Source organism: Leptonotus elevatus, chromosome 8 (genome assembly GCF_054856555.1).
Source record: "Leptonotus elevatus isolate MCC_2025b chromosome 8, RoL_Lele_1.0, whole genome shotgun sequence".
Classification (NCBI taxonomy): domain Eukaryota; kingdom Metazoa; phylum Chordata; class Actinopteri; order Syngnathiformes; family Syngnathidae; genus Leptonotus; species Leptonotus elevatus.
Window position 1 is genome coordinate 7,326,957 of NC_141246.1, and position 18,588 is coordinate 7,345,544.

The following is an 18,588-nucleotide window of genomic DNA, read 5'->3' on the forward strand; positions in this document are numbered from 1 at the left end:
TGAATCTAATAGATGACTGGGGAGTTAGTAGGGCGAGGTAGGTGTCCTTGTGAGGTCGTTAACAGCGGATGAGCCACTGGGCCAAATTCTGTATTCTATTAGGCTATAAGGGCTCTCAAGACTGCTGTAAGTGCGACTATACTTGATTGTATTTTCAAACCACCCTGCACAAATGAACTCAAAAAAAAAAAAAAAAAAGCACAGCTCAGGATATTTCTTGATGTTTTACAAACTTTGTGTTACTAGTTGAAATGGGAATCCTTGTTTATTATGACAGCAGAACGGAAAGCAAAACGAAAGTTGTCAGAACCTATTTGACAATTCTGAACATCCGAGCATTTCTAATCTTTCTGCAATGCAGCGCAATGCAAATGATTCCTTTACACGTTGTAAACAAACAGCGTATTTTATTGTTTTTGCCTGTGACTATACAAACCAGGCAGATTGTTATGGTAGTCAAACAATTTGATCACATTTTGAAATTAAAATAATCCTCATAAAACAAATCACAACCATCCAAAATCCAGTGCTTTTCAATGAGCGGAGAGCTTCCTTTCATCGAGTTGACCGCCATTTTGAATAAATACGCTCGGAATTGTCACACGTCGGACCCCTTATAGCTGAAATGCTAAAGATTACATCCTGTAACAAAATGAAGCCATAAGTATCCTACACAAGTTAAGCTCCGTCCTTTACACGTGTACCGTACCTACCATACTACATTTACAGCATTTAAAACAACACAGTTTTGCCTTAGGAAAGTCAATTTAGCTGAATGTTAATATTACAATGTAAAACGCAATTGAGATGCTAATGGTTAGCATCGATAGTCACAGTTGTATAATCAACAAATATTTGAGCACAAATATTGGACAAATACACGCAGACAGATAACATACTCTCAGGCACCTATTCTTTATCCTCTATGAAAAATTACAAATTTTACTGTCGTTTTAGTAGTAGCATTAAGTATTATACTGCGCCCTGGTGGCCAAGGCGGGCATACCAGAAGAAGGTGCACAATGGACTGAATTGTAATTAGTAGCATCAAATCACATTCTATTTGGTTACGCATATTTTCACCAATCAATGGAAATCAATAGAAAAGTCAACTTAACATTTAGCTTCTCGTTACAGAATCTAACTACTCAAACCGAGGCTTCGTGGCACTCCGGGAGCGAGGCACGAGCGTTAATAAATGGTGCGACCTGCAGCCTAGATTGCAGCTTAATCTCCAGAGGTGGGCGACATGACATGCGCACGCACGCACGCACTTGCACAAAAGTGGGCCACTGATGATGACACCACGGGGACGACTTTAATTCCGTCTGGCCTCTCGACAGAGGGCACGCGCTGGAGGCGTGGAAATAGTCAAGAGTGCCTCTGGTGTCATCTGAAGTCATTTAAGAACAGAAGGAACGATAAAAGATAAGAATATCTTGACATCGAGGCAGCCTTAAAACGGCCACGGCGGTGCCCTGAGATGCAGCCCAACAGCGCCACTCTCTGGAATATTGAAAAACTACTGGATTTTAATGTGCTTATATTATGAGTTGTTCGATTTTATCTGCTAATGAATCACAATGAAGCAATAATAAAATCACGTCCAAAAATTAACAGGATTTCTGCTTAAAATTTAGATATATTGGAACAAGAGGTGAGAAGGACCTTTGACCTCAGTTTGGTTTCCCCAGGTTCTTTGTTCAAAACCATCGGGATTCCTGCCCAATGCCCATGACTTTCAGAGAATGTAACCTATCCAAACTAGCTAAACCTAAGTAACTAATAACAAAAACCAATAGTGATAGCCACCGTCTATTTGCGGTTCTCTATTTGGACATTGCCGAATTCTTTGTTGCTCACCCTCAGCTAGTCACTATTAAAAAATAATAATACATTTAAAAAACTCACCAATTTGTATTATTGTGGGAATGCTGAAACAAATTTCATGCCTCCCGGGTTCAAGTGTTCTTTTTATCCATTTATCTTACAACTATCTACAATTAATACTTTGCAATTATCACATAATTTACCTTTCAATTTACTTCGTGAGCATTCAGCTTAGCATTCATCTTTCAGCATTACAACGCAATTTCTACAGAAATTGCACTTAGTCTCGTTCATTTAGTGCTTTTCTGATGCTCTAAGACGCCACAAGAAGGCGCTATAGCCAAGAAAGTAGTATTTGACGTCAAGTATGTCCAGTACAGTGGTGCCTTGAGAAACGAATGACCTGATTTAAAGAGTTTCATCAGTCCACAAATAGTGCTAATTTTAGCACTGTTTGTACAGAATGCCAATTTGCATGAGTGCTTTAAAAAAAAAAAATGAGGCAAAGTTCTTCTTGACAGCTTTTTAATTTAAAGCCTCGTAAAAGGAAACACACCGAAAGCAACAAGTTAACATGTAACATGACAAGTGAATATATATCATTTGTACAATTGAAAACATGCTTCAGAAAGAGACGTACATTACAATGTCACCCGTGTACAGAACTCATAAACGACAGCCTTCTGGTTCAAACTCATGTTGAATTGCATCACATTGAAAGTAATTATGCATAATTTCGCAAATGTCATAATACAGTACAAAGAAAACAAGACTTGAAAATCACTTCTTCTTTTTTTTAATTCATTGAACAAGGATCCTTCCTTTAAAAAATAGTGCGAAATAAAGCACTGGAAATTATATAAGAAGCAAGCCATTTAAAAAAAAAAAATGGGAAAGCACAGCTAAAAAATAAAAATAAAAATCGTAAGCCCTATTTGGTAGAAATATAGGCCACTAAGTGGAGTTGTGCTACCCCTTATGACAACAAAAACGCCCTGGCACACTTCTACACAACTTCTACCCACAACTTAAACATAACGGAGATATCCGGTCCTCGGAAAAGCCCCATTCCAAAAATGTCAAAAGACCTGTTAGTTTCTTCATGTGGCCCATTTTTGGAATCAGCCCCTCCGAGTGAACCTGTGAGTACTGACAACAAAGAAAACCATCCAGTATGCAGAAGAACAAGAGGAGAGACGTCTTATCTTTTTCTTCTTTTTTTTTTTTTTTTTACAAGCTTGCGTCTTCATATTCATGCTTAAGTTGTGGCAGGCTAACGGAAGTGTTTGTTTCTTCGGAGCTGAGGCGAGGTCAAACGGTCGTCGCCCGGAGTGCGGCTTGGGGTGAACGGAGCAGCTATAAGGCAACGTATTAGGGGAAGTTTGTAATACTGTATGACATGAGGGTACAACGGGGTGTTAAGGTCTGAGCAGGTCTTGACATAACAATCAAGCAAATCGGTGTTAAGGATTCAAGTCAAAACGGGGCTTTGTGAGACAAAAATTCCAATTAATGATTAATTAATTTAAAATACATTTAAAAATACATATATATATATATATATATATATAGAATAAAAGTAAAACTAATTTACAACAATAAAGTTATGAATTACAGGCAGAACATTGGACTGTTTTACAGCACTTTGTCCTTTAGTTTTGCTTTCTTTTCTTTTTTAAATATGTTATATGTGACCTCACCAGTCTAAACATGACATTCTGATTAATATTATATTTGTGGAATATGTGTTATGAAGCAAAATCCAGCCGTTTCTTATCCATTACGGGGCGGCCATTTTGCCACTTGCTGTTGGCTGAAGATGACATCACAGTTGGTCAGGGCTCATGCAAGGACTAATTAGTTGTTACCTGAGAGCTGAGCAACTGTGATGTCATTTTCAGTTGACAGCAAGTGTCAAAATGGCCACCTTCTGAGATGGATTTAAAACAGCTGGATTTTTGCTGTTTAACTCATTTTCCACTAACACAATATTAACTAGAATACCATATTTAGACCAGTGGGGCTGCATAGAATATATTATTGTCAATTTTTGGGAGGATTGACTCAAACATTTATTGGAACCATTTCTATTAGTTTAACATTTTTTCCCCACTTTTGTTAAGAGTATGAAAACCTAGATTTTTTTTTACTGTACATTTAGAACAGATATAAAATTTGTGATTAATCGTGAGTTAACTAGTGAAGTGATCCGATTTAACAAAATTATCGCCTGACACCCCTAATTATATATATATATTTTTTAATCGCATCAAGTGATTACATTTTTTTATTGTAATTAATTGCATGACTTCAATAGTTAACTTCACGAATTTTAGATCTGTTCTAATTGTCCAATATTTTTTTCCCTCGGTTATCATACTCTTGTTAACAAAAGTGGGAAAAAATGTTAAATAGAAATAGTTCAAATACATTTTTGATGTATGTAGCCATCAATGGCAGTGAATGAGTTAGGAGCCAATATCACCCAATTAAATCGGCCAAATGATTAATTAGTCGTGCCCTAATTTGCATGGTTTACGGCCATGCAGCACGTACAAACTGGCCCTTTAAACTGTCCAGACAGCAGCATTTACAGCCCCTTTTAGAAAGCCCGTTAAAGTCAGAATTTATTGAAATGGTTGGAACCAAATCATCCCGCCGATATTTCGCTTTGGAGGTAGCCTGCCTCCGTGACAAAAGCTACTGAAATGCTACAAAAGCTACTTGCCTATGCTGCTTATATAAAAAAAAACGTTCTAGACCTTTCAGACCTTGACACCTGCTGCAGTTACTATAAAGGAGTCACAGATATCAAGGCAAGCAGGGGAAAAGGCGGCGAGGATGGCCATCATTTACAAAGTCTACCGATGCGGCTTACTACGCGTACGCGTGCGCGTGCATATAAATACTGGCTGTGTATACTCTATATGCGTTCAAAGTGAAAGGCATTGACGAGCGACATCATCTATAGACGCAGTCGAGTGCATTTCATTCATTATTCACGTCACTGTGCCGCAATGTGTTCAGTGCAAAAACACGTCGAAATCGGAAGGATGCGTGTTTGAAGGAAAGACGGCAGGGGGCAAGGGGCGGGAAACGGTTAAAAGGCTCCTTCGCAGGCGACTTCTTTCACACTTTTCACAAATAAGCGTTTGACCAAGTGCGCGTGAACGCATCGGGGATGCGTAGGTGGACAAAGTGTAGCCAAGAGGCAGGTAGGACCTAGTAGCTGCCATTGAATTCAACTGATTCACTGTCAAATACATTTGACCATTCAATGGATGGGCGGAATAGTGTTTTATTCACTTTTAACTCATTCACTGCCATTGACGGGTATAGACATCAAAAATTTATTTGGACTTTTTCTATTAGTTTAACATTTTTTCCCCACTTTTGTTAGCACGAGTATGAAAACCTAGAATTTTGTATTGTACATTTAGAACAGATATAACATTTGTGATTAAGCGTGAGTTAACTACTGAAGTCATGCAATTAATTTTGATTACAAATTTTTATTGCCTGACGCTCCTAATTTTTTACTTTTTTTTATTTTTATTTTTCAAATCGCGTCAGGCGATTAATAAATTTTTTTATTTTAATTAATCACTTGATTTCAATAGTTAACACACGATTAATCAAAAATCGTATATCTGTTCTAAACGTACAATCATTTTTTTCCTAGGTTTTCATACTCTTGTTAACAAAAGTGGAGAAAAAAATTTAACTCATAGAAATAGTTCAAATGAATTTTTGACGTCTATACCCTTCAATGGCAGTGAATGAGTTAATAGATTCTGCTCTCATAGAGGTATTAATTTAGCATAATGTGTATTACTGTGGCGGGTTATCATGCAGCACTGTCGACTGCATCTAATTTCCTATAGAATTTGTGTCAAAACATTAGGAACAACTCCACAGGGGTACACCACTGGAAGTTACAAGTACAATGAAACTAAGCAGCAATAAACGGGCCCTGAGCAACAGTGATGTCATTGGTAGATAAAAACGGGTGAATTTTGCTGCTTAACTCATATTCTGCAAACACAATACTAGTCAGAAAACCATATTAAGACTAGTGGTGCTGCATAGGCCTCTAGCGGCTAAAACCCGAGGGCAGCCATCTTGCATTGTCACTTTTACTGACAACTTCAACAAATCAGTGCGTGTTTTTTACGCTAGGTTCTCGATATGGAGTGATGACAGCCTCAAAGAATGAACTTGGCTGAATCGTGACTCCGATTTTTTTCTCTCTCCATTGTTCATGGTTCAGAGCAGCACTGAGATACTGTATAACTTATAAGAAAAAATGTATAGTCTCATCCTTACTGATTAGGGATACACAATAATTATCGACCAAATTGACGTCATACAGATAAACCAGATGATAAAGAAATCGGCCGATAAAGTTTTCTCAATTTTGCTGTGGAGACAAAGAAAACGCCGCATAGAAATCAATGTATTCGAGTGGCAACGCAAGATGGCCGCCAGTAGTCTCACTTCTCACTACGGCAGACAGGCTGCATTCTAAGTCCATTATATACGAATTTGTGATGTGCACGTGCAATTTCAGTGCATTTTTACTGTATTAAATTAATACCTCGCAAAAGTGAACATTGTTAACTTTTAAAGGGGTAACTTATATTCATTGATGGTACCATATGGTTTGTTATGGCTTGGACGGGGTGGTCTCTGGAGTGTCAGGGGCGGCAGCACCCTCTGCAGAGATGGGCGAGGCGGGGCCCGAAGCGGGGGAGGGGAACTCCTTGATGGTGACGGTGACCAGGTTGGTGGTGACATCGGTGACCACCACGTCCTTGCAGCTGGGTCCCATTTGCGGGTGCCAGTCGGGGTCGCCCTCAACAGGCACCCTGGCTTGTTCTGGCGGGCCGCCTCCGTCTTGAGGCAGAGAGGCGCCCGGGGCGTCGCCGGTTGGCAGGGTGGGCGACGCGACGGTGTTGGTGGGAGCGGACGGGGGGATATTTGGAGATTCTGCGGGATTTTTGGATTGTGTCGGCTCACTGGAAGGCGGGACAGATTGGGAGGGTTTAGGGTTCTCATTGGAGCTGGAAGGAGGTGCGGAACCCTGGAAGTGGGACGGAGCGGAACGGGTGTTCCTGGCGTTGCAAGACCGTGGTTGAGGGTGAAAGGCTAGGGGGCCGCCGCACTGCAGCCCGAAAGGCTTTCCGTACATAGGGAAGCCGAGCATCTTTAGCGGGGGCTGGAAAGGTCTATAAGGAGCGTCTCCCTTCTTTCCGATGATGCGATTGCGGGAGGGGATGCTCTGGCGCCCCCCAGGGAGACTCCGAGAGCCGCCACCCGTCGAGCCGCCGCGACCCGGCTTGTCGATCACCTTCAGGTTGAGGATAATGCGGCCGCGCTTGACCTCGCGGGGCTTCACGCGGCGGTTGAGGATGCGCACAGTCTCGGAGAAAGGCGAGGCGTGAGGGCGGGACGGGAAGCCGCCGGGCCCGGAGAAAGAGGACGCCATGGGGTCCGAGCGGGGCAGGGGGCGGCGGGACATGCGGTGGCAGCGGTGAATGTCTTTCTTTAGCTTGTGGGTTGCGGCCAGGGAACTGAGCTTCGGGGACGTGGTCGTCAAAGGGTGAGGCGAGGAAGAAGAGGAGGAGGAGGAAGGAGTCGCTCGGCTAGAAGCGGAGCGGGATGTCGCTTGGCGGGATTTTGCGCATCGAGTGTTTGTTTCTCCTTTCTGAGGCTTGGGGAAAAAAGTATTTATTTTACCAACCAATTGTTATAGTTGGAGACATGACAATAATAAATGCATACATCTACATTTTTACACGAATTTAACTCATTAGCTCTTAAAAACGTATAAATAAGTTCTAGGTTAAATGTTTTAAGTGTCCCAAAGACGTATTTATACGTTTTAATGGTTTTTTTTTTTTATGCTAAATCATACAGAAGGCTTTGATGCAGCCTCAACTGCAAATAATGTTTGAAGAAATGGTAGTTACTACACAAACGGCCAGCAGATGGCAGCAGAGCAAAAAAGATCAACCAGGACCATGTTGAAAAAAAGCTCTGAAGTGAAATAATGAAATAAAAAGCTATATTCTAATGCTAATTGATGCAAAACGTTAACAGATAGAAATGTACTTTTTTTACCTGATTAAAGAAAATACATCTCTTTTTTTTGGTAGGTTTCATGTTTTTATAGCAATAGAACACAATATTCTGTGGGCCTTGCGAAATCAGTCAAAATACAGTAAAACAGCTGGGAGTGAAGGGGATTGCTTTAGTGAAAATGGCTGGGAGTGAATAAGTTAAGGATGATTTAAGTAAGGTCAATTCAAATTAATGTGAAATAACATTTCTATTGTAAAAGCAGAATTTCTGGAAAGGATCTGATTTAGGGATGCACCGAAATGAAATTTTTTAAATAAATAAACGCCGAGAAAATGAATGCCAATTTTTTTTACTATCATTGCATTTATTATAATTAATTAAAATTACAATATTATTTTAAATACTTATTTAGCACTGGCATTTTATCAAAGCACAATATAAATTAAAATGTGCCCACATCGCAGACATGTTGGCTAATGGTACATTAAACACTAAACGAGGGGCGAGCATTTTCTGGCGGTGCGATTGCACTTTATAGTCAATGTGGTTCGCACGGGCGGGCACAGATCCGTGCGGCGGGAAAAGGTGCGGCGCACTTAAAATCCGCACATTCACATATTCACCAACGTTTATAAATAAATACATTTGTTCGCACCAGCTAATTGGCTTTGGGAACGGACTGCAAAGTCACACTCAGCGTCCTGTACAGGTCTGTCGCCACCCGGAGATTGCGGTAAGTGTTTCCGCGTTTAAAACTGTTGAGAGCAATAGTGCCAGCATTAAAGTATTTAGCACGGCCATCGGGATGCCATTGAAAAAGTGAAAGCTTTCGAGGGGCACTAATCAGAGAAAAAAGGGAAGGCGCTGCAGGAGAAAGAGTGGCTCGGCAGTTTTGTCTTTTTTCCACCCACTGAAAAGCTGTACACCAAGCCACGCCCCCTCTCCCCCTTTGCTTGCATTACCATAAAATCCTATTTCGGCAATAATTTTATTTATTTTCCGTGGCCGAATATTCGGTGCATCACTAATCTAATTGCATTGTGTCGCATGTGTTATTTTGCCTCTAACGTTGATTTGTGGCTCAGCGTGTCATCTTACCTTCATCTGTCGGTTTTTGGGTTTTGGTCCTCGCTTTTTTGGTCCGCTACGTTCCCGCTCTCGTTCCCTGAAAAAAAAAAAAAAACAGTAACACTGTTTCATATGAAAATCACAAATACGTGCATAAGCTGATTTTCCTCAAGTAATGGCTGCTCCTCTTACGACGCCTTACTCAAATTAGCAGTCAGGATTGTCATGCGCATAAGATAAATAAATGCCCGTCTCCCCCATACAGGTAATACAGTTATACCTCAATTTAAAAGTGACACAACTTTTTTTTTTGTGCTTGTGGAAATACGTTCATTCATAAAACACATGTTGCAAAAATATAGTAATCCTATATGAGTGAAAAGGATTTTTTTTTTTTTAATGTTTTATCTACTCACTTTTGCTCAAAGCCTAGTATCAGCCTGTCATCCAGAATATTCTCTTCTGGCTCCCAAGTGCTGTCCCTGAATGAGCACAAAGAACGCATCAAAAGAGGACACATCTTAAAATATACTTGTTTTTTTTAATCTATATTTAAACTTTTTTTTTTAAGGCTTTATGGTACACGTGACCAATCGAAGAAGCACTTACTTCATTGCCCATCCCTTCCATTTCACCAAATATTCAAGTCTCTCCTGCAAGAAAAAAACACACAGACGATGTGTTCACATTTTATTAGGACTTGGTGATTTATTCAAATTTATTCATCAGGGTGTTTTTTGCAAAACATTCCCTCCCTGTTTTTTTTTTTTATAAATATAGTTACTACACTAATATAACGAATTTTTTTGCAGAGTAGGAAGAATATATGCCTGTGAACATTGTTATCAGCTTTCAATTTTATGTTGCTGAACCTTTTGTTTTAGATTGCAGCATCAAGGCTATTTGCTAGCCTGTCTATAGCATGTTGCATTATGTTAGGACTTTTGCCAGATGTGCTGAAATATACAATTTGTAATTCTCTATATTTTGTGTTAGTTTGACTGCAAACTTCAACTGGGAGTGACTCTTTGAAGAACTGTAATAGTATCAGAGCATTTTTATGAGTACAAACTAAAAGTATACATATATTGGTGCATCCCTTGTTTATAGTATAGTAGTGTGCAATATCAACGATGTCACCAGCGACTAGTTGACATCGACTCAACTTTCATCACATTAGAATCAGCTTAAAAAAAAAAAGCTGTGAAACTCATGTGATACGTCAACGTCATATTAGCTCGTATGTCAGTATGGCTTTTTCTCTCCAAATAATACAGCATTAATTATTGAAAATGGTTTCGTGCACCCCTTTCAAATAAAATTGAGAACTACTGATTTAGCCAGCACATGTGGCAAGAAGCTCAGTGAAAGTTTTGAGTGAAGGCCATTCAGAGGTCACCGGAGGCCATTTGGGTGGAATTGGGGGGGGGGGGGGTCACTGCATGGACCTGACACTTGACCTGAACACACCCCCAGTATTGTTTACAGTCTTTTGACTGATACTACTGACCTTATGGCCTCTAACAAAGTTGAAGGGAATACTGGAAATGCTCAAAATTGAAAAGAGTCAACCACAATAAAAAGGAAAAGTTATGGGGGGAAAGCATCTTGCAGGAGCAAAGACAAAAGTCACGTTAAACAAGAGACATCTGTGGTATGTGCGCCCACAGTGGCCGCGTAGCTTTAGCCACCGTTAGCTGCCGCATAAATCAGGCCCCATTTTAAACACTCCTCCCTTCGGCCTCACTCTTTCACAAGCGAGCCTCTTTTGTGTCACTTTTATTGCAGGGCAAAGGCCCCAAAGCAGCAGTCATGTCTTTCACATTTTCGCAAGATAGCCTAGCATGTAGCTTAGCAAGCCGGAGGCCTCCGAGGCCAAAAAGAGACCCGAAGAAGGACGACTTTCCCGCGGATAACATCTGTCAAAACACGCGGGAGAACCGTGAAGGTGGAGGCTCACCTTTCGGACGCGGCGCTTCAGTATGGCTTCCGCGGCGAAGACGCGGTCGCCCATCGCCGAGAGCTCCATCCTATCTATGCGCTACCCGTCTGGAATCGGTTCCAGGAGACAGGGAGTTCGACTCTGCTCAGTTCGACCGCGGCCGAACTGTCCGCGACACGCACGCACAGCTACTGGGTTCTGCCTGCTGCTGTATGTCACGTGGTTGAGGCCAGCCCCCCTGGTCGTCATGGCAACGAGGAAGGTACAGGTCCAGAAATGACAGTTTACGGTAGTGTTAAATCTATTTTTAATGATATGAACACAAACGCATTAATGCCTTTTGTTTAACTTTTGTAAGGCATTTTGATTCGATAAGACCTTACAAAGCTTAACTTTTGGAATTTTTTAGGTTGACTTTTGAATAAGGTTTTTTTTTTACTTTCTGTTTTAGAATTACTTTCGCGTTATTTTTTTAAATATTTTTAAATATATTTATTTTTCAGAAAAAAAAAATCTTCTGCCATATACTAGAAGAACATTTAAGTGTACCATTTGACTCCTTGATAAAGATAAATTAACTGGAGTTGTTTTTGTTTTTTTAAGAAAATTGAGGCAAGATGATGATTTCAATATACTGTATTTTAATGTTAATGTATCATTTCAGTTTGATGGTGTGCTGTGCCATTTTTCTAATGTAAAATATGCAGCAGCAGATACATTTCTAAATGAATGTACTGTATTTACCTTCCTGCACGGGTTTTACATTTTAAAACAAAAATAAAAATACATTCCTACGATAAAAGAACAATAAAAAGTATAATGAATCCTGAGTATATTTTATTTTTTTATTTTTTTTAGACCTTGATATTTTCCAGCATCGGGTCCCGCCTACTTCCTGCAAATCTGAGCTGTTATTGGTTATTTTGATGTCACTCAACAAGTTTGGTTGTAGCGTGGTGGTTGTTGGCGTCGCTGTCATAAGTCAGACATCACACAGGACTGGAGAGCGTTCGTCGTAAGTGGATGTAATACTACTTCTACAATACTTAATGCGATTATCTACGATAAACCAGGTTGGGGTGGAATTTCTGAAGTTTTGGTTTCACAATGGGAGCCGGTTTTTAAATGACGTCAAATGACTGTTCGCGCCGTCTCTCGTCTCGGACGTTGTATTGTCATGCGAAATGTAACTGGACGACCCGAAACGTGCAACGAGAATGAATGGACTCACTTGTTTATCATTCAAAATGAAGTTTCGCGTAATGTCATGCTTTCTAATGGAAACGTACAACTGGAACTCGGACAAACAACAGCCAAGCTAGCAGCATTGATCCTGTCGTTATCTCACAAGAAATAGTCTGGTAGACAGCAAAGCATGCTGCTTGACGCTTTTGACTATAGTTTGAATAAATTATGTATTCTTGCAGTCCCCGAGGCAGGGTTACACAGACAAGGATAAATAATTCAGCTCCGTGTCTTTTTTGTATGAAAACCAATGGGATATGATGAGCCGTGAAATTAAATATAGATTAAGTCATGCTGTGTTCAAGTTAACTGGGAATTTGAAAATTTCAAGACAAATGGATGAACGGCAATAACAATATTATTAGTAGGTCTCTGCATTGTCTTTGATTGATTTCTTAAAGCACTAACAAAAATAATCGTATCTGATAGGCATTGTTCATGTTTATGTATATATTATATCTTGTTAAATGAGTGACATGTTTACATGTATTTAACTTTTGTCCAAAGACGTCATCGATAAAGAACATGATATTCTAACAAGTTAGGGTTCAAACCATCATGTCATCAGCCTGTAGTTCCCCTTTTGCTGACAGGGAAATCTGCCAATCTGTTTTCTGGTTAGGCCATGTCGCGACATTGCGCATAAGGCCCATAGAGGACCTTCGTGTGGATAAAAGCAGTCTTTTGCCACTATCTTATGGGGGGTGACATTTCCGTGCTGATTTTTGCTATTCACTGCAGGAGTCCGAACATATCTCCCATGAATAGTGATGTTTTCTTGTACAGTCCCATCCCTGCATTTTAGTAATTAGCAAATCACGCATTTACCTAGTCACAGATATTTTTTGGAGGGGAGGACGCTATTTCTTTTTAACTCAACTTTTGGATTTTTTTGTGCTCAAGCCAAAGTAAAAGCATAGCTCTTGACACCATCTAGTGGCAACGTGCTGCCAAGAAATTGTTGAAGTGTGTTGAGGAGCTTCGTGTCGACAATTGTAGACTTTCGCTGCCATCTTGAGGCAACTACAGGCATTTCTAGTACAGTATAAACCTTTTTGGTGGTTTTAATTACTTGTGGATTTTCACTATTAACTCATTCACTGCCATTGACGGTTATAGACGTAATTTTTTTTTTTTTTAACTATTTCTATTAGTTAAAAAAAAATGTTAGCAAGAGTATGAAAACCTAGAATTTTTTATTGTACATTTAGAACAGATAAAACATTTGTGATTAATCGTGAGTTAACTACTTAAGTCATGCAATTAATTACGATTACTAATTTTAATCGCCTGACGCCCCTAATTTTTAATAATCGTCTCGTCAGGCGATTACAATTTTTTATTAATTAATCGCATGACTTCACTAGTTAACTCATAATTAATCAAACTTTTTATATCTGTTCTAAATGTAAATTTTCATACTCTTGTTAACAAAAGTGGAAAAAAATGGTTAACAAATAGAAATAATAAATGGGGTAGATGCCATCATGCCACGGACTTCCGACTTCGTCGTTTCCAGCCACTGATGGCCGCGTTCCAACACTTGCACCCCCACCCCTGGGCCCCTCAACCGCGCGCTCCTTCCCATCGTCTCAACTCTCTGAAATGCTTCGGATAACTGAGAAAGACACACTAGTGCACTACATACTCGCACCCGTCGACGGGAACGCACAACCGAGGGGCACAAAGGCGGAAGCGCAAGAACTGGGATGCGGCCCACACGTCGCAATCAGGAAACGGAAACCTAGCTGATGTGTGAAAACCAGGAAGTCGGAAGTCCCGCCTCCTCCGTGGCATATACCCCATAGAAGGGGTTCACTGTACAGTGCCCCCCGCGTATTTGTGTTTCGTGTTTCATCCATAGGCAGTTATAAACATTTGGGTTGGCCATCAATTATTCGCAGACTTTCGCTATTTGTGACAGGGCTTGGTGGCTAACTCCCCTGAATAGCACTGTACCTTGACTTCCCAGATTTACTCTCAACTTTCCGGCTACATGTATCCAAGTAGCTCAGTGAAAGTCTTGAGTGAAGGCCATTCAGAGGTCACTCTGGGCCTATTTGGGGGGGATGGGCTACTGATTCACTGCATTGACCTGACACTTGACCTGGGCATCCCCTGCCATTGTTTACAGTCTTTGACTGATGCTACTGACCTTAAGGGACTAACAAAGTTTAAGGGACTATTAGAAATCCTCAAAATACAAGAAAAGGGAAAGTCATGGCTAAAGTGGATCTTGTACTCGGAAGCCAGAAGTCATGTTAGGGGTGTTAGAAAAAATAAATTCGGCAATATATCGCGATATTACAGCGCGCAATTCTCGAATCGATTGGATATGCGGCCGAATCGATTTTTAAACATCAATTTTTTATGGGAATATTCAACAAAACGTCTTACTTAGGGTTATGCTTCACACATTAAGCATGGAAGAATGTTATATTAATGGAACATGAAGCCTCAATATTTTATTTCAGTGCTGTTCAAACATGAAACAGACTGCAACCTGTTTATCAAATACAGTGGCTCAGTTATATGCCTGAATTTTCAGATAAATAAATACATTTTCATACAAATCTTACAGTGTACATGTACAAGTTTACTGATTAGCATTTTCTAAATCGCAATAATCAATTTATAGATTCGTATCGGGATTAATCTGTATCGAATCGAATTGTGACCTATGAATCGTGATACGAATCGAATCGCCGGGTACTAGGCAATTTATACCCCTAAGTCATGTTAAACAAAAAACATATGTATCTGTGGTACGTAAATGCACACTGTGTGATTATGACACATTTAATTTAGAACATTTGTACAGAAATTGAATCTGCACTAAATGTAAAACATCAAATTCCAAGCTGCCATTGTTTCAGTCCACACACTCACGCTCAAATTGTGATTCCTACCAGGACACGATGCAGTTCCTGGGCCGTTTCTTGGACACCGTGTCCGCCGTATCCACCCTGTTCACCAACCCTTACCGGGTGAGGGATGTACAGCTGTCTGACTACGGCGGGGGAGGGAAAATCAAGCTGAGGCAGGAAGGACGTCTGGTTCTCTACAAGAACGGCCAGTGCCAATCGTGGGATTGTGTGCTGCTGTGTCCCAACACACCTTCAGCGGCGCTGAGGTCAGTCAAGCACAGGAATTGTCACGTGAGGTGGTGATGAACATGTTTGTGAAATGCACTTATTTAAAAAATAAAAAAAATTGATTTAATCGTTTTGGAGTTGTTGTTAACAATTAAGTATACCATCAAATACAGGTAACATCATAAGAATTTTGATTAGTCTGATTATTTTCTAAACGTGCATCACTTTTGCCATAAGACTTTTCCAGGTGGCGTCAGAAGAGGACGCCATGAACTGGTTCCCGCAATACGCACTTAAACTTCCGCCCTTCTACGACACTCTCCCGCCAATGAAGGCCGAGACCGCCCAGATGATCGTCGACTGCGTTCGTAGCCACCCGGATTGGAGCACCGCTCACATCGCCGTGGATACGGGCCTCAGGGAGTGTCTGAAACACAACTACATTCAGAGGTGAGAGGGGATTCCCTGGAATTTGTCGGTTGACATTTTGTGTTGTAAAAATCTATGCAAAGCTTATGATCTGAAGCACTGGTGCTACAGTGTTTCCACAGAATAGTAAAACGTAAACACCATGAGCACAATCTTAAAGGAACATTTCTATAATGTGTTTAATTATTATAATAATTTATTCTGTCTATTAGGGGTGTGCCCAAAAATCGATTCTCATAAAAATCGCGATTCTCATTTAGTACAATTCAGAATCGATTTTAAATGTCCCAAAATTGATTTCATTTAAATTATTTTATAATGTCTTGCCTTTGTCTGCGTGTGCCTTTATTTGGAGCGCTGTTCATGTTGTACCCGATTTGGCCTCTTAGGGGCAGTGTGGTTCCACGCGGTCTGATAGATTGTTAAGTTGTAGCCACATTAGAGAGTAGAAGTAAAAAGTCACGATCAAGTTATTCCAATAAAAGTTTTTTTTTTTGCAGTGTGGAGCCGTTCTTTTGAGTGATCAAAGTGCCGCGAGTAGCGCGCTAATTAGCATTAGCGAGTCAGACTGGAGTAGATCATTACAATTCCTTGCACATCTATAGATTGACGCAAAAATCATTGTCAATCAAATCATTGTCAATCAAAAATCGGTTTGAATCGAAAATCGATTTTGAATCGAATCACACAAACCCAAAAATCGGAATTGAATCGAACCGTGTGAAATTCAAAGATCCCCACCCCTACTGCCAATAGTGCAGATTTGTACCTAATGTGGGTAGATCTTGAAACGTATCCCCCAACATAACTGTAATAGGTTTTCTGTTTGCAGTCAGATCAATGCTCGTGACGCCCTCGGCCAAACGGCGCTGCACCTTGCGTGCGAGAGAAGCGACGCAGCGTGCGTGAAGGAGCTTCTGGAAGAGAGCCAAGCTCGCACGGACATCAAAGACCACCAAGGGGAGACGCCCATGCACATTGCCGCCAAGCACGACTCTTCCGCCATCATCCAGGTGAGCGAGATTTGACCTTGGGTTACATGCTACCTTCTTAATGGTTGGTGATGCTCATGATAATAGAGTTAAACAGTGAAACATTAACTGACTGGCAAATATGAAATGAGGGGACCAACAGAAATGAAAAGCAGAGGACAAAGGCAGGAGCTAGCTATCTAGTTGTGCCGCAATTAGATACATGGATGCTTTATCCATCCACAAGGGAAAGTCACCATTTACTCACACAGTAATTGAATCTTTAGCAGGATGCTGCCAATAATGAAACCCATTATGACTGCCTTGCTTTTAAGACAAACCAACCTCAGTGATAGCACTCAAATTCCACTCGATCAAAAAAATGCTTCTCCTTGGTTGTAATTTAGTTCCTCATTGAGGCCGTCGCCATTGTTATGTCATCACGCAGGTCTTGTGTTCGCGATTGTGCTCTGGCGTGAACGAGCTGAACAACAACGGGGAGACGCCGCTCCACGTATCCTGCCGCCTGGGCCGAGTGGAGGCCGTCAAAGCCCTCTTAGGAGGCGGGGCTAAGTGTAACATCCCCGGCGGCGCTGGGTACCCGATTCACTCGGCCATGAAGTACAGTGAGAAGAGGTGAGAATTACAAACAGCGTAAACGGGGTTGTATCTTCTGGTGTAAATTTTATCCGCCATTTTAAAATTTAGTCTCAGTTTCAGTCCAGTTTCAATCACACTTGTTAGTCAACCTCATCCCGTTTTATTTAGTCCATTTTTAGTCGACTATAAATCTAGCATTTTAGTCATTATTTTTGTCCAAGAAAACATAATTTTATTCATCTAGTTTTAGTCAATAAAAACTGTCAAGGTTTTAGTCTGGTTTTAGTCAGGACAATCATTTTACCCCTGTATATTTTTGTCAGCAGATTATGCTGAACATTTCGGATCTAAAACTATTTAATCTAAAAATGTTCTCTCATCTTTTGGGTGAAAAACAACTTGACACACAATTACAGTATAGCAACAGGTGGCTACTATGGCTCCATGCTATGAGCTAGTAAATTAGCCAGCAATAGTTAGCGGTCGGATTACTATTATTGTTGGAACGTTATAGCCATTGGATTAATGTTAGATTATAAATATAATTTACTCTTTTTTTTTTTTACCTTTCACTGTGAATCCACCTCCTGTCTGTACCATGTGTTTGTGCATGTTGCACTCGCTAGGTGCAGATTTGAAAGGAGGTGTGTCACACGGGTGGACCGTGTTACAGTGACAGATTAGCAGGGCCAAGATTTTACAAAATCATATACAGTTTTTGTTCATGAACTAAAATGTCCATAGATTTTAGTCCAGTTTTTATTAAGTGAAGTACAGTACTTTTTCGTCTGGTCTTCATGAGTCAACGAAAATGCATACTGATTTAGTCCCTGTTATTGTTTATTAATGATGGTTTTAGTCTAGTCCAGTGAAAAATGTGGAGTTCAATACTTATTGAAATTCTTAGATACACGTGGTCTCACTTTGACTTGCATGAAAACTCCCCCCCCCCCCTGAATTGTATATGTTTCCACTATATTTTAATGGGATACACATCATAAGAATTGTTTATTTGTCAGCTGTACAGAAGAGATCTTGAAAGCAGACCCTGACCAGCTGCATGCTGAAGACTCCTTGTATGGAGGCACGCCCCTCCACTGGGCAAAAACAGCAGAGGTGAGGAACATCACACATCACGTTGCAGTGTTTTTCAACGGGGACGGGTGGGGAAAGATCTGACGCTGCTCCAATGTGTAATTGTGTGCTATAAGCCAAACTACTGGTCACTCATAAGTCAAGCATAGATACCTGGAAAGTGACGAAATATTTGTTCTTTGATAACTTCCCACCACTGACAGTTTGACTTTCAACACGCTGTGCATTC

General features: G+C 40.6%; 2 protein-coding genes across 6 annotated transcripts in view; one reads left to right on the forward strand and one right to left on the reverse strand.

The window, feature by feature from the left end:
• pla2g6 (phospholipase A2, group VI (cytosolic, calcium-independent)) overlaps positions 1–18,588 on the forward strand; it is a 54,724-nt gene that overhangs the window by 29,514 nt on the left and 6,622 nt on the right. For 2 of the 5 annotated variants that reach the window (XM_086081861.1, XM_086081857.1), the window contains exons 1-6: positions 11,909–11,997; positions 15,082–15,302; positions 15,502–15,714; positions 16,526–16,706; positions 17,113–17,300; positions 18,284–18,380. In XM_086081861.1, coding sequence (XP_085937987.1) covers positions 11,974–11,997; positions 15,082–15,302; positions 15,502–15,714; positions 16,526–16,706; positions 17,113–17,300; positions 18,284–18,380 — 924 coding nt within the window. In that variant the 5' untranslated portion in view covers positions 11,909–11,973. Of the gene's footprint in view, positions 1–11,860; positions 11,998–15,081; positions 15,303–15,501; positions 15,715–16,525; positions 16,707–17,112; positions 17,301–18,283; positions 18,381–18,588 lie in introns of those variants that run through there. The other 3 variants (XM_086081858.1, XM_086081859.1, XM_086081860.1) reach the window with 3 other exon arrangements.
• cbx6a (chromobox homolog 6a) lies at positions 2,339–11,133 on the reverse strand. The gene is made up of 5 exons (XM_086081867.1): positions 10,943–11,133; positions 9,592–9,635; positions 9,399–9,464; positions 9,013–9,079; positions 2,339–7,543 (listed from the first exon to the last, which is right to left on the reverse strand). The coding sequence occupies exons 1-5, from the start codon at positions 11,009–11,011 to the stop codon at positions 6,497–6,499; spliced, it is 1,293 nt and encodes a 430-aa protein (XP_085937993.1). The 5' UTR covers positions 11,012–11,133; the 3' UTR covers positions 2,339–6,496.

Bases quoted from the DNA above. Each gene is read 5' to 3' on its own strand.
- cbx6a (XM_086081867.1), bottom strand. From the start codon at position 11,011: ATGGAGCTCTCGGCGATGGGCGACCGCGTCTTCGCCGCGGAAGCCATA. The intron at 9,080-9,398 runs GTGAGTAGATAA...TTTTTTTTTCAG, and splicing joins ATACTAGGCTTTGAGCAAAA to GGAACGAGAGCGGGAACGTA. The intron at 7,544-9,012 runs GTAAGATGACAC...TTTTTCCCCAAG, and splicing joins CCAAAAACCGACAGATGAAG to CCTCAGAAAGGAGAAACAAA.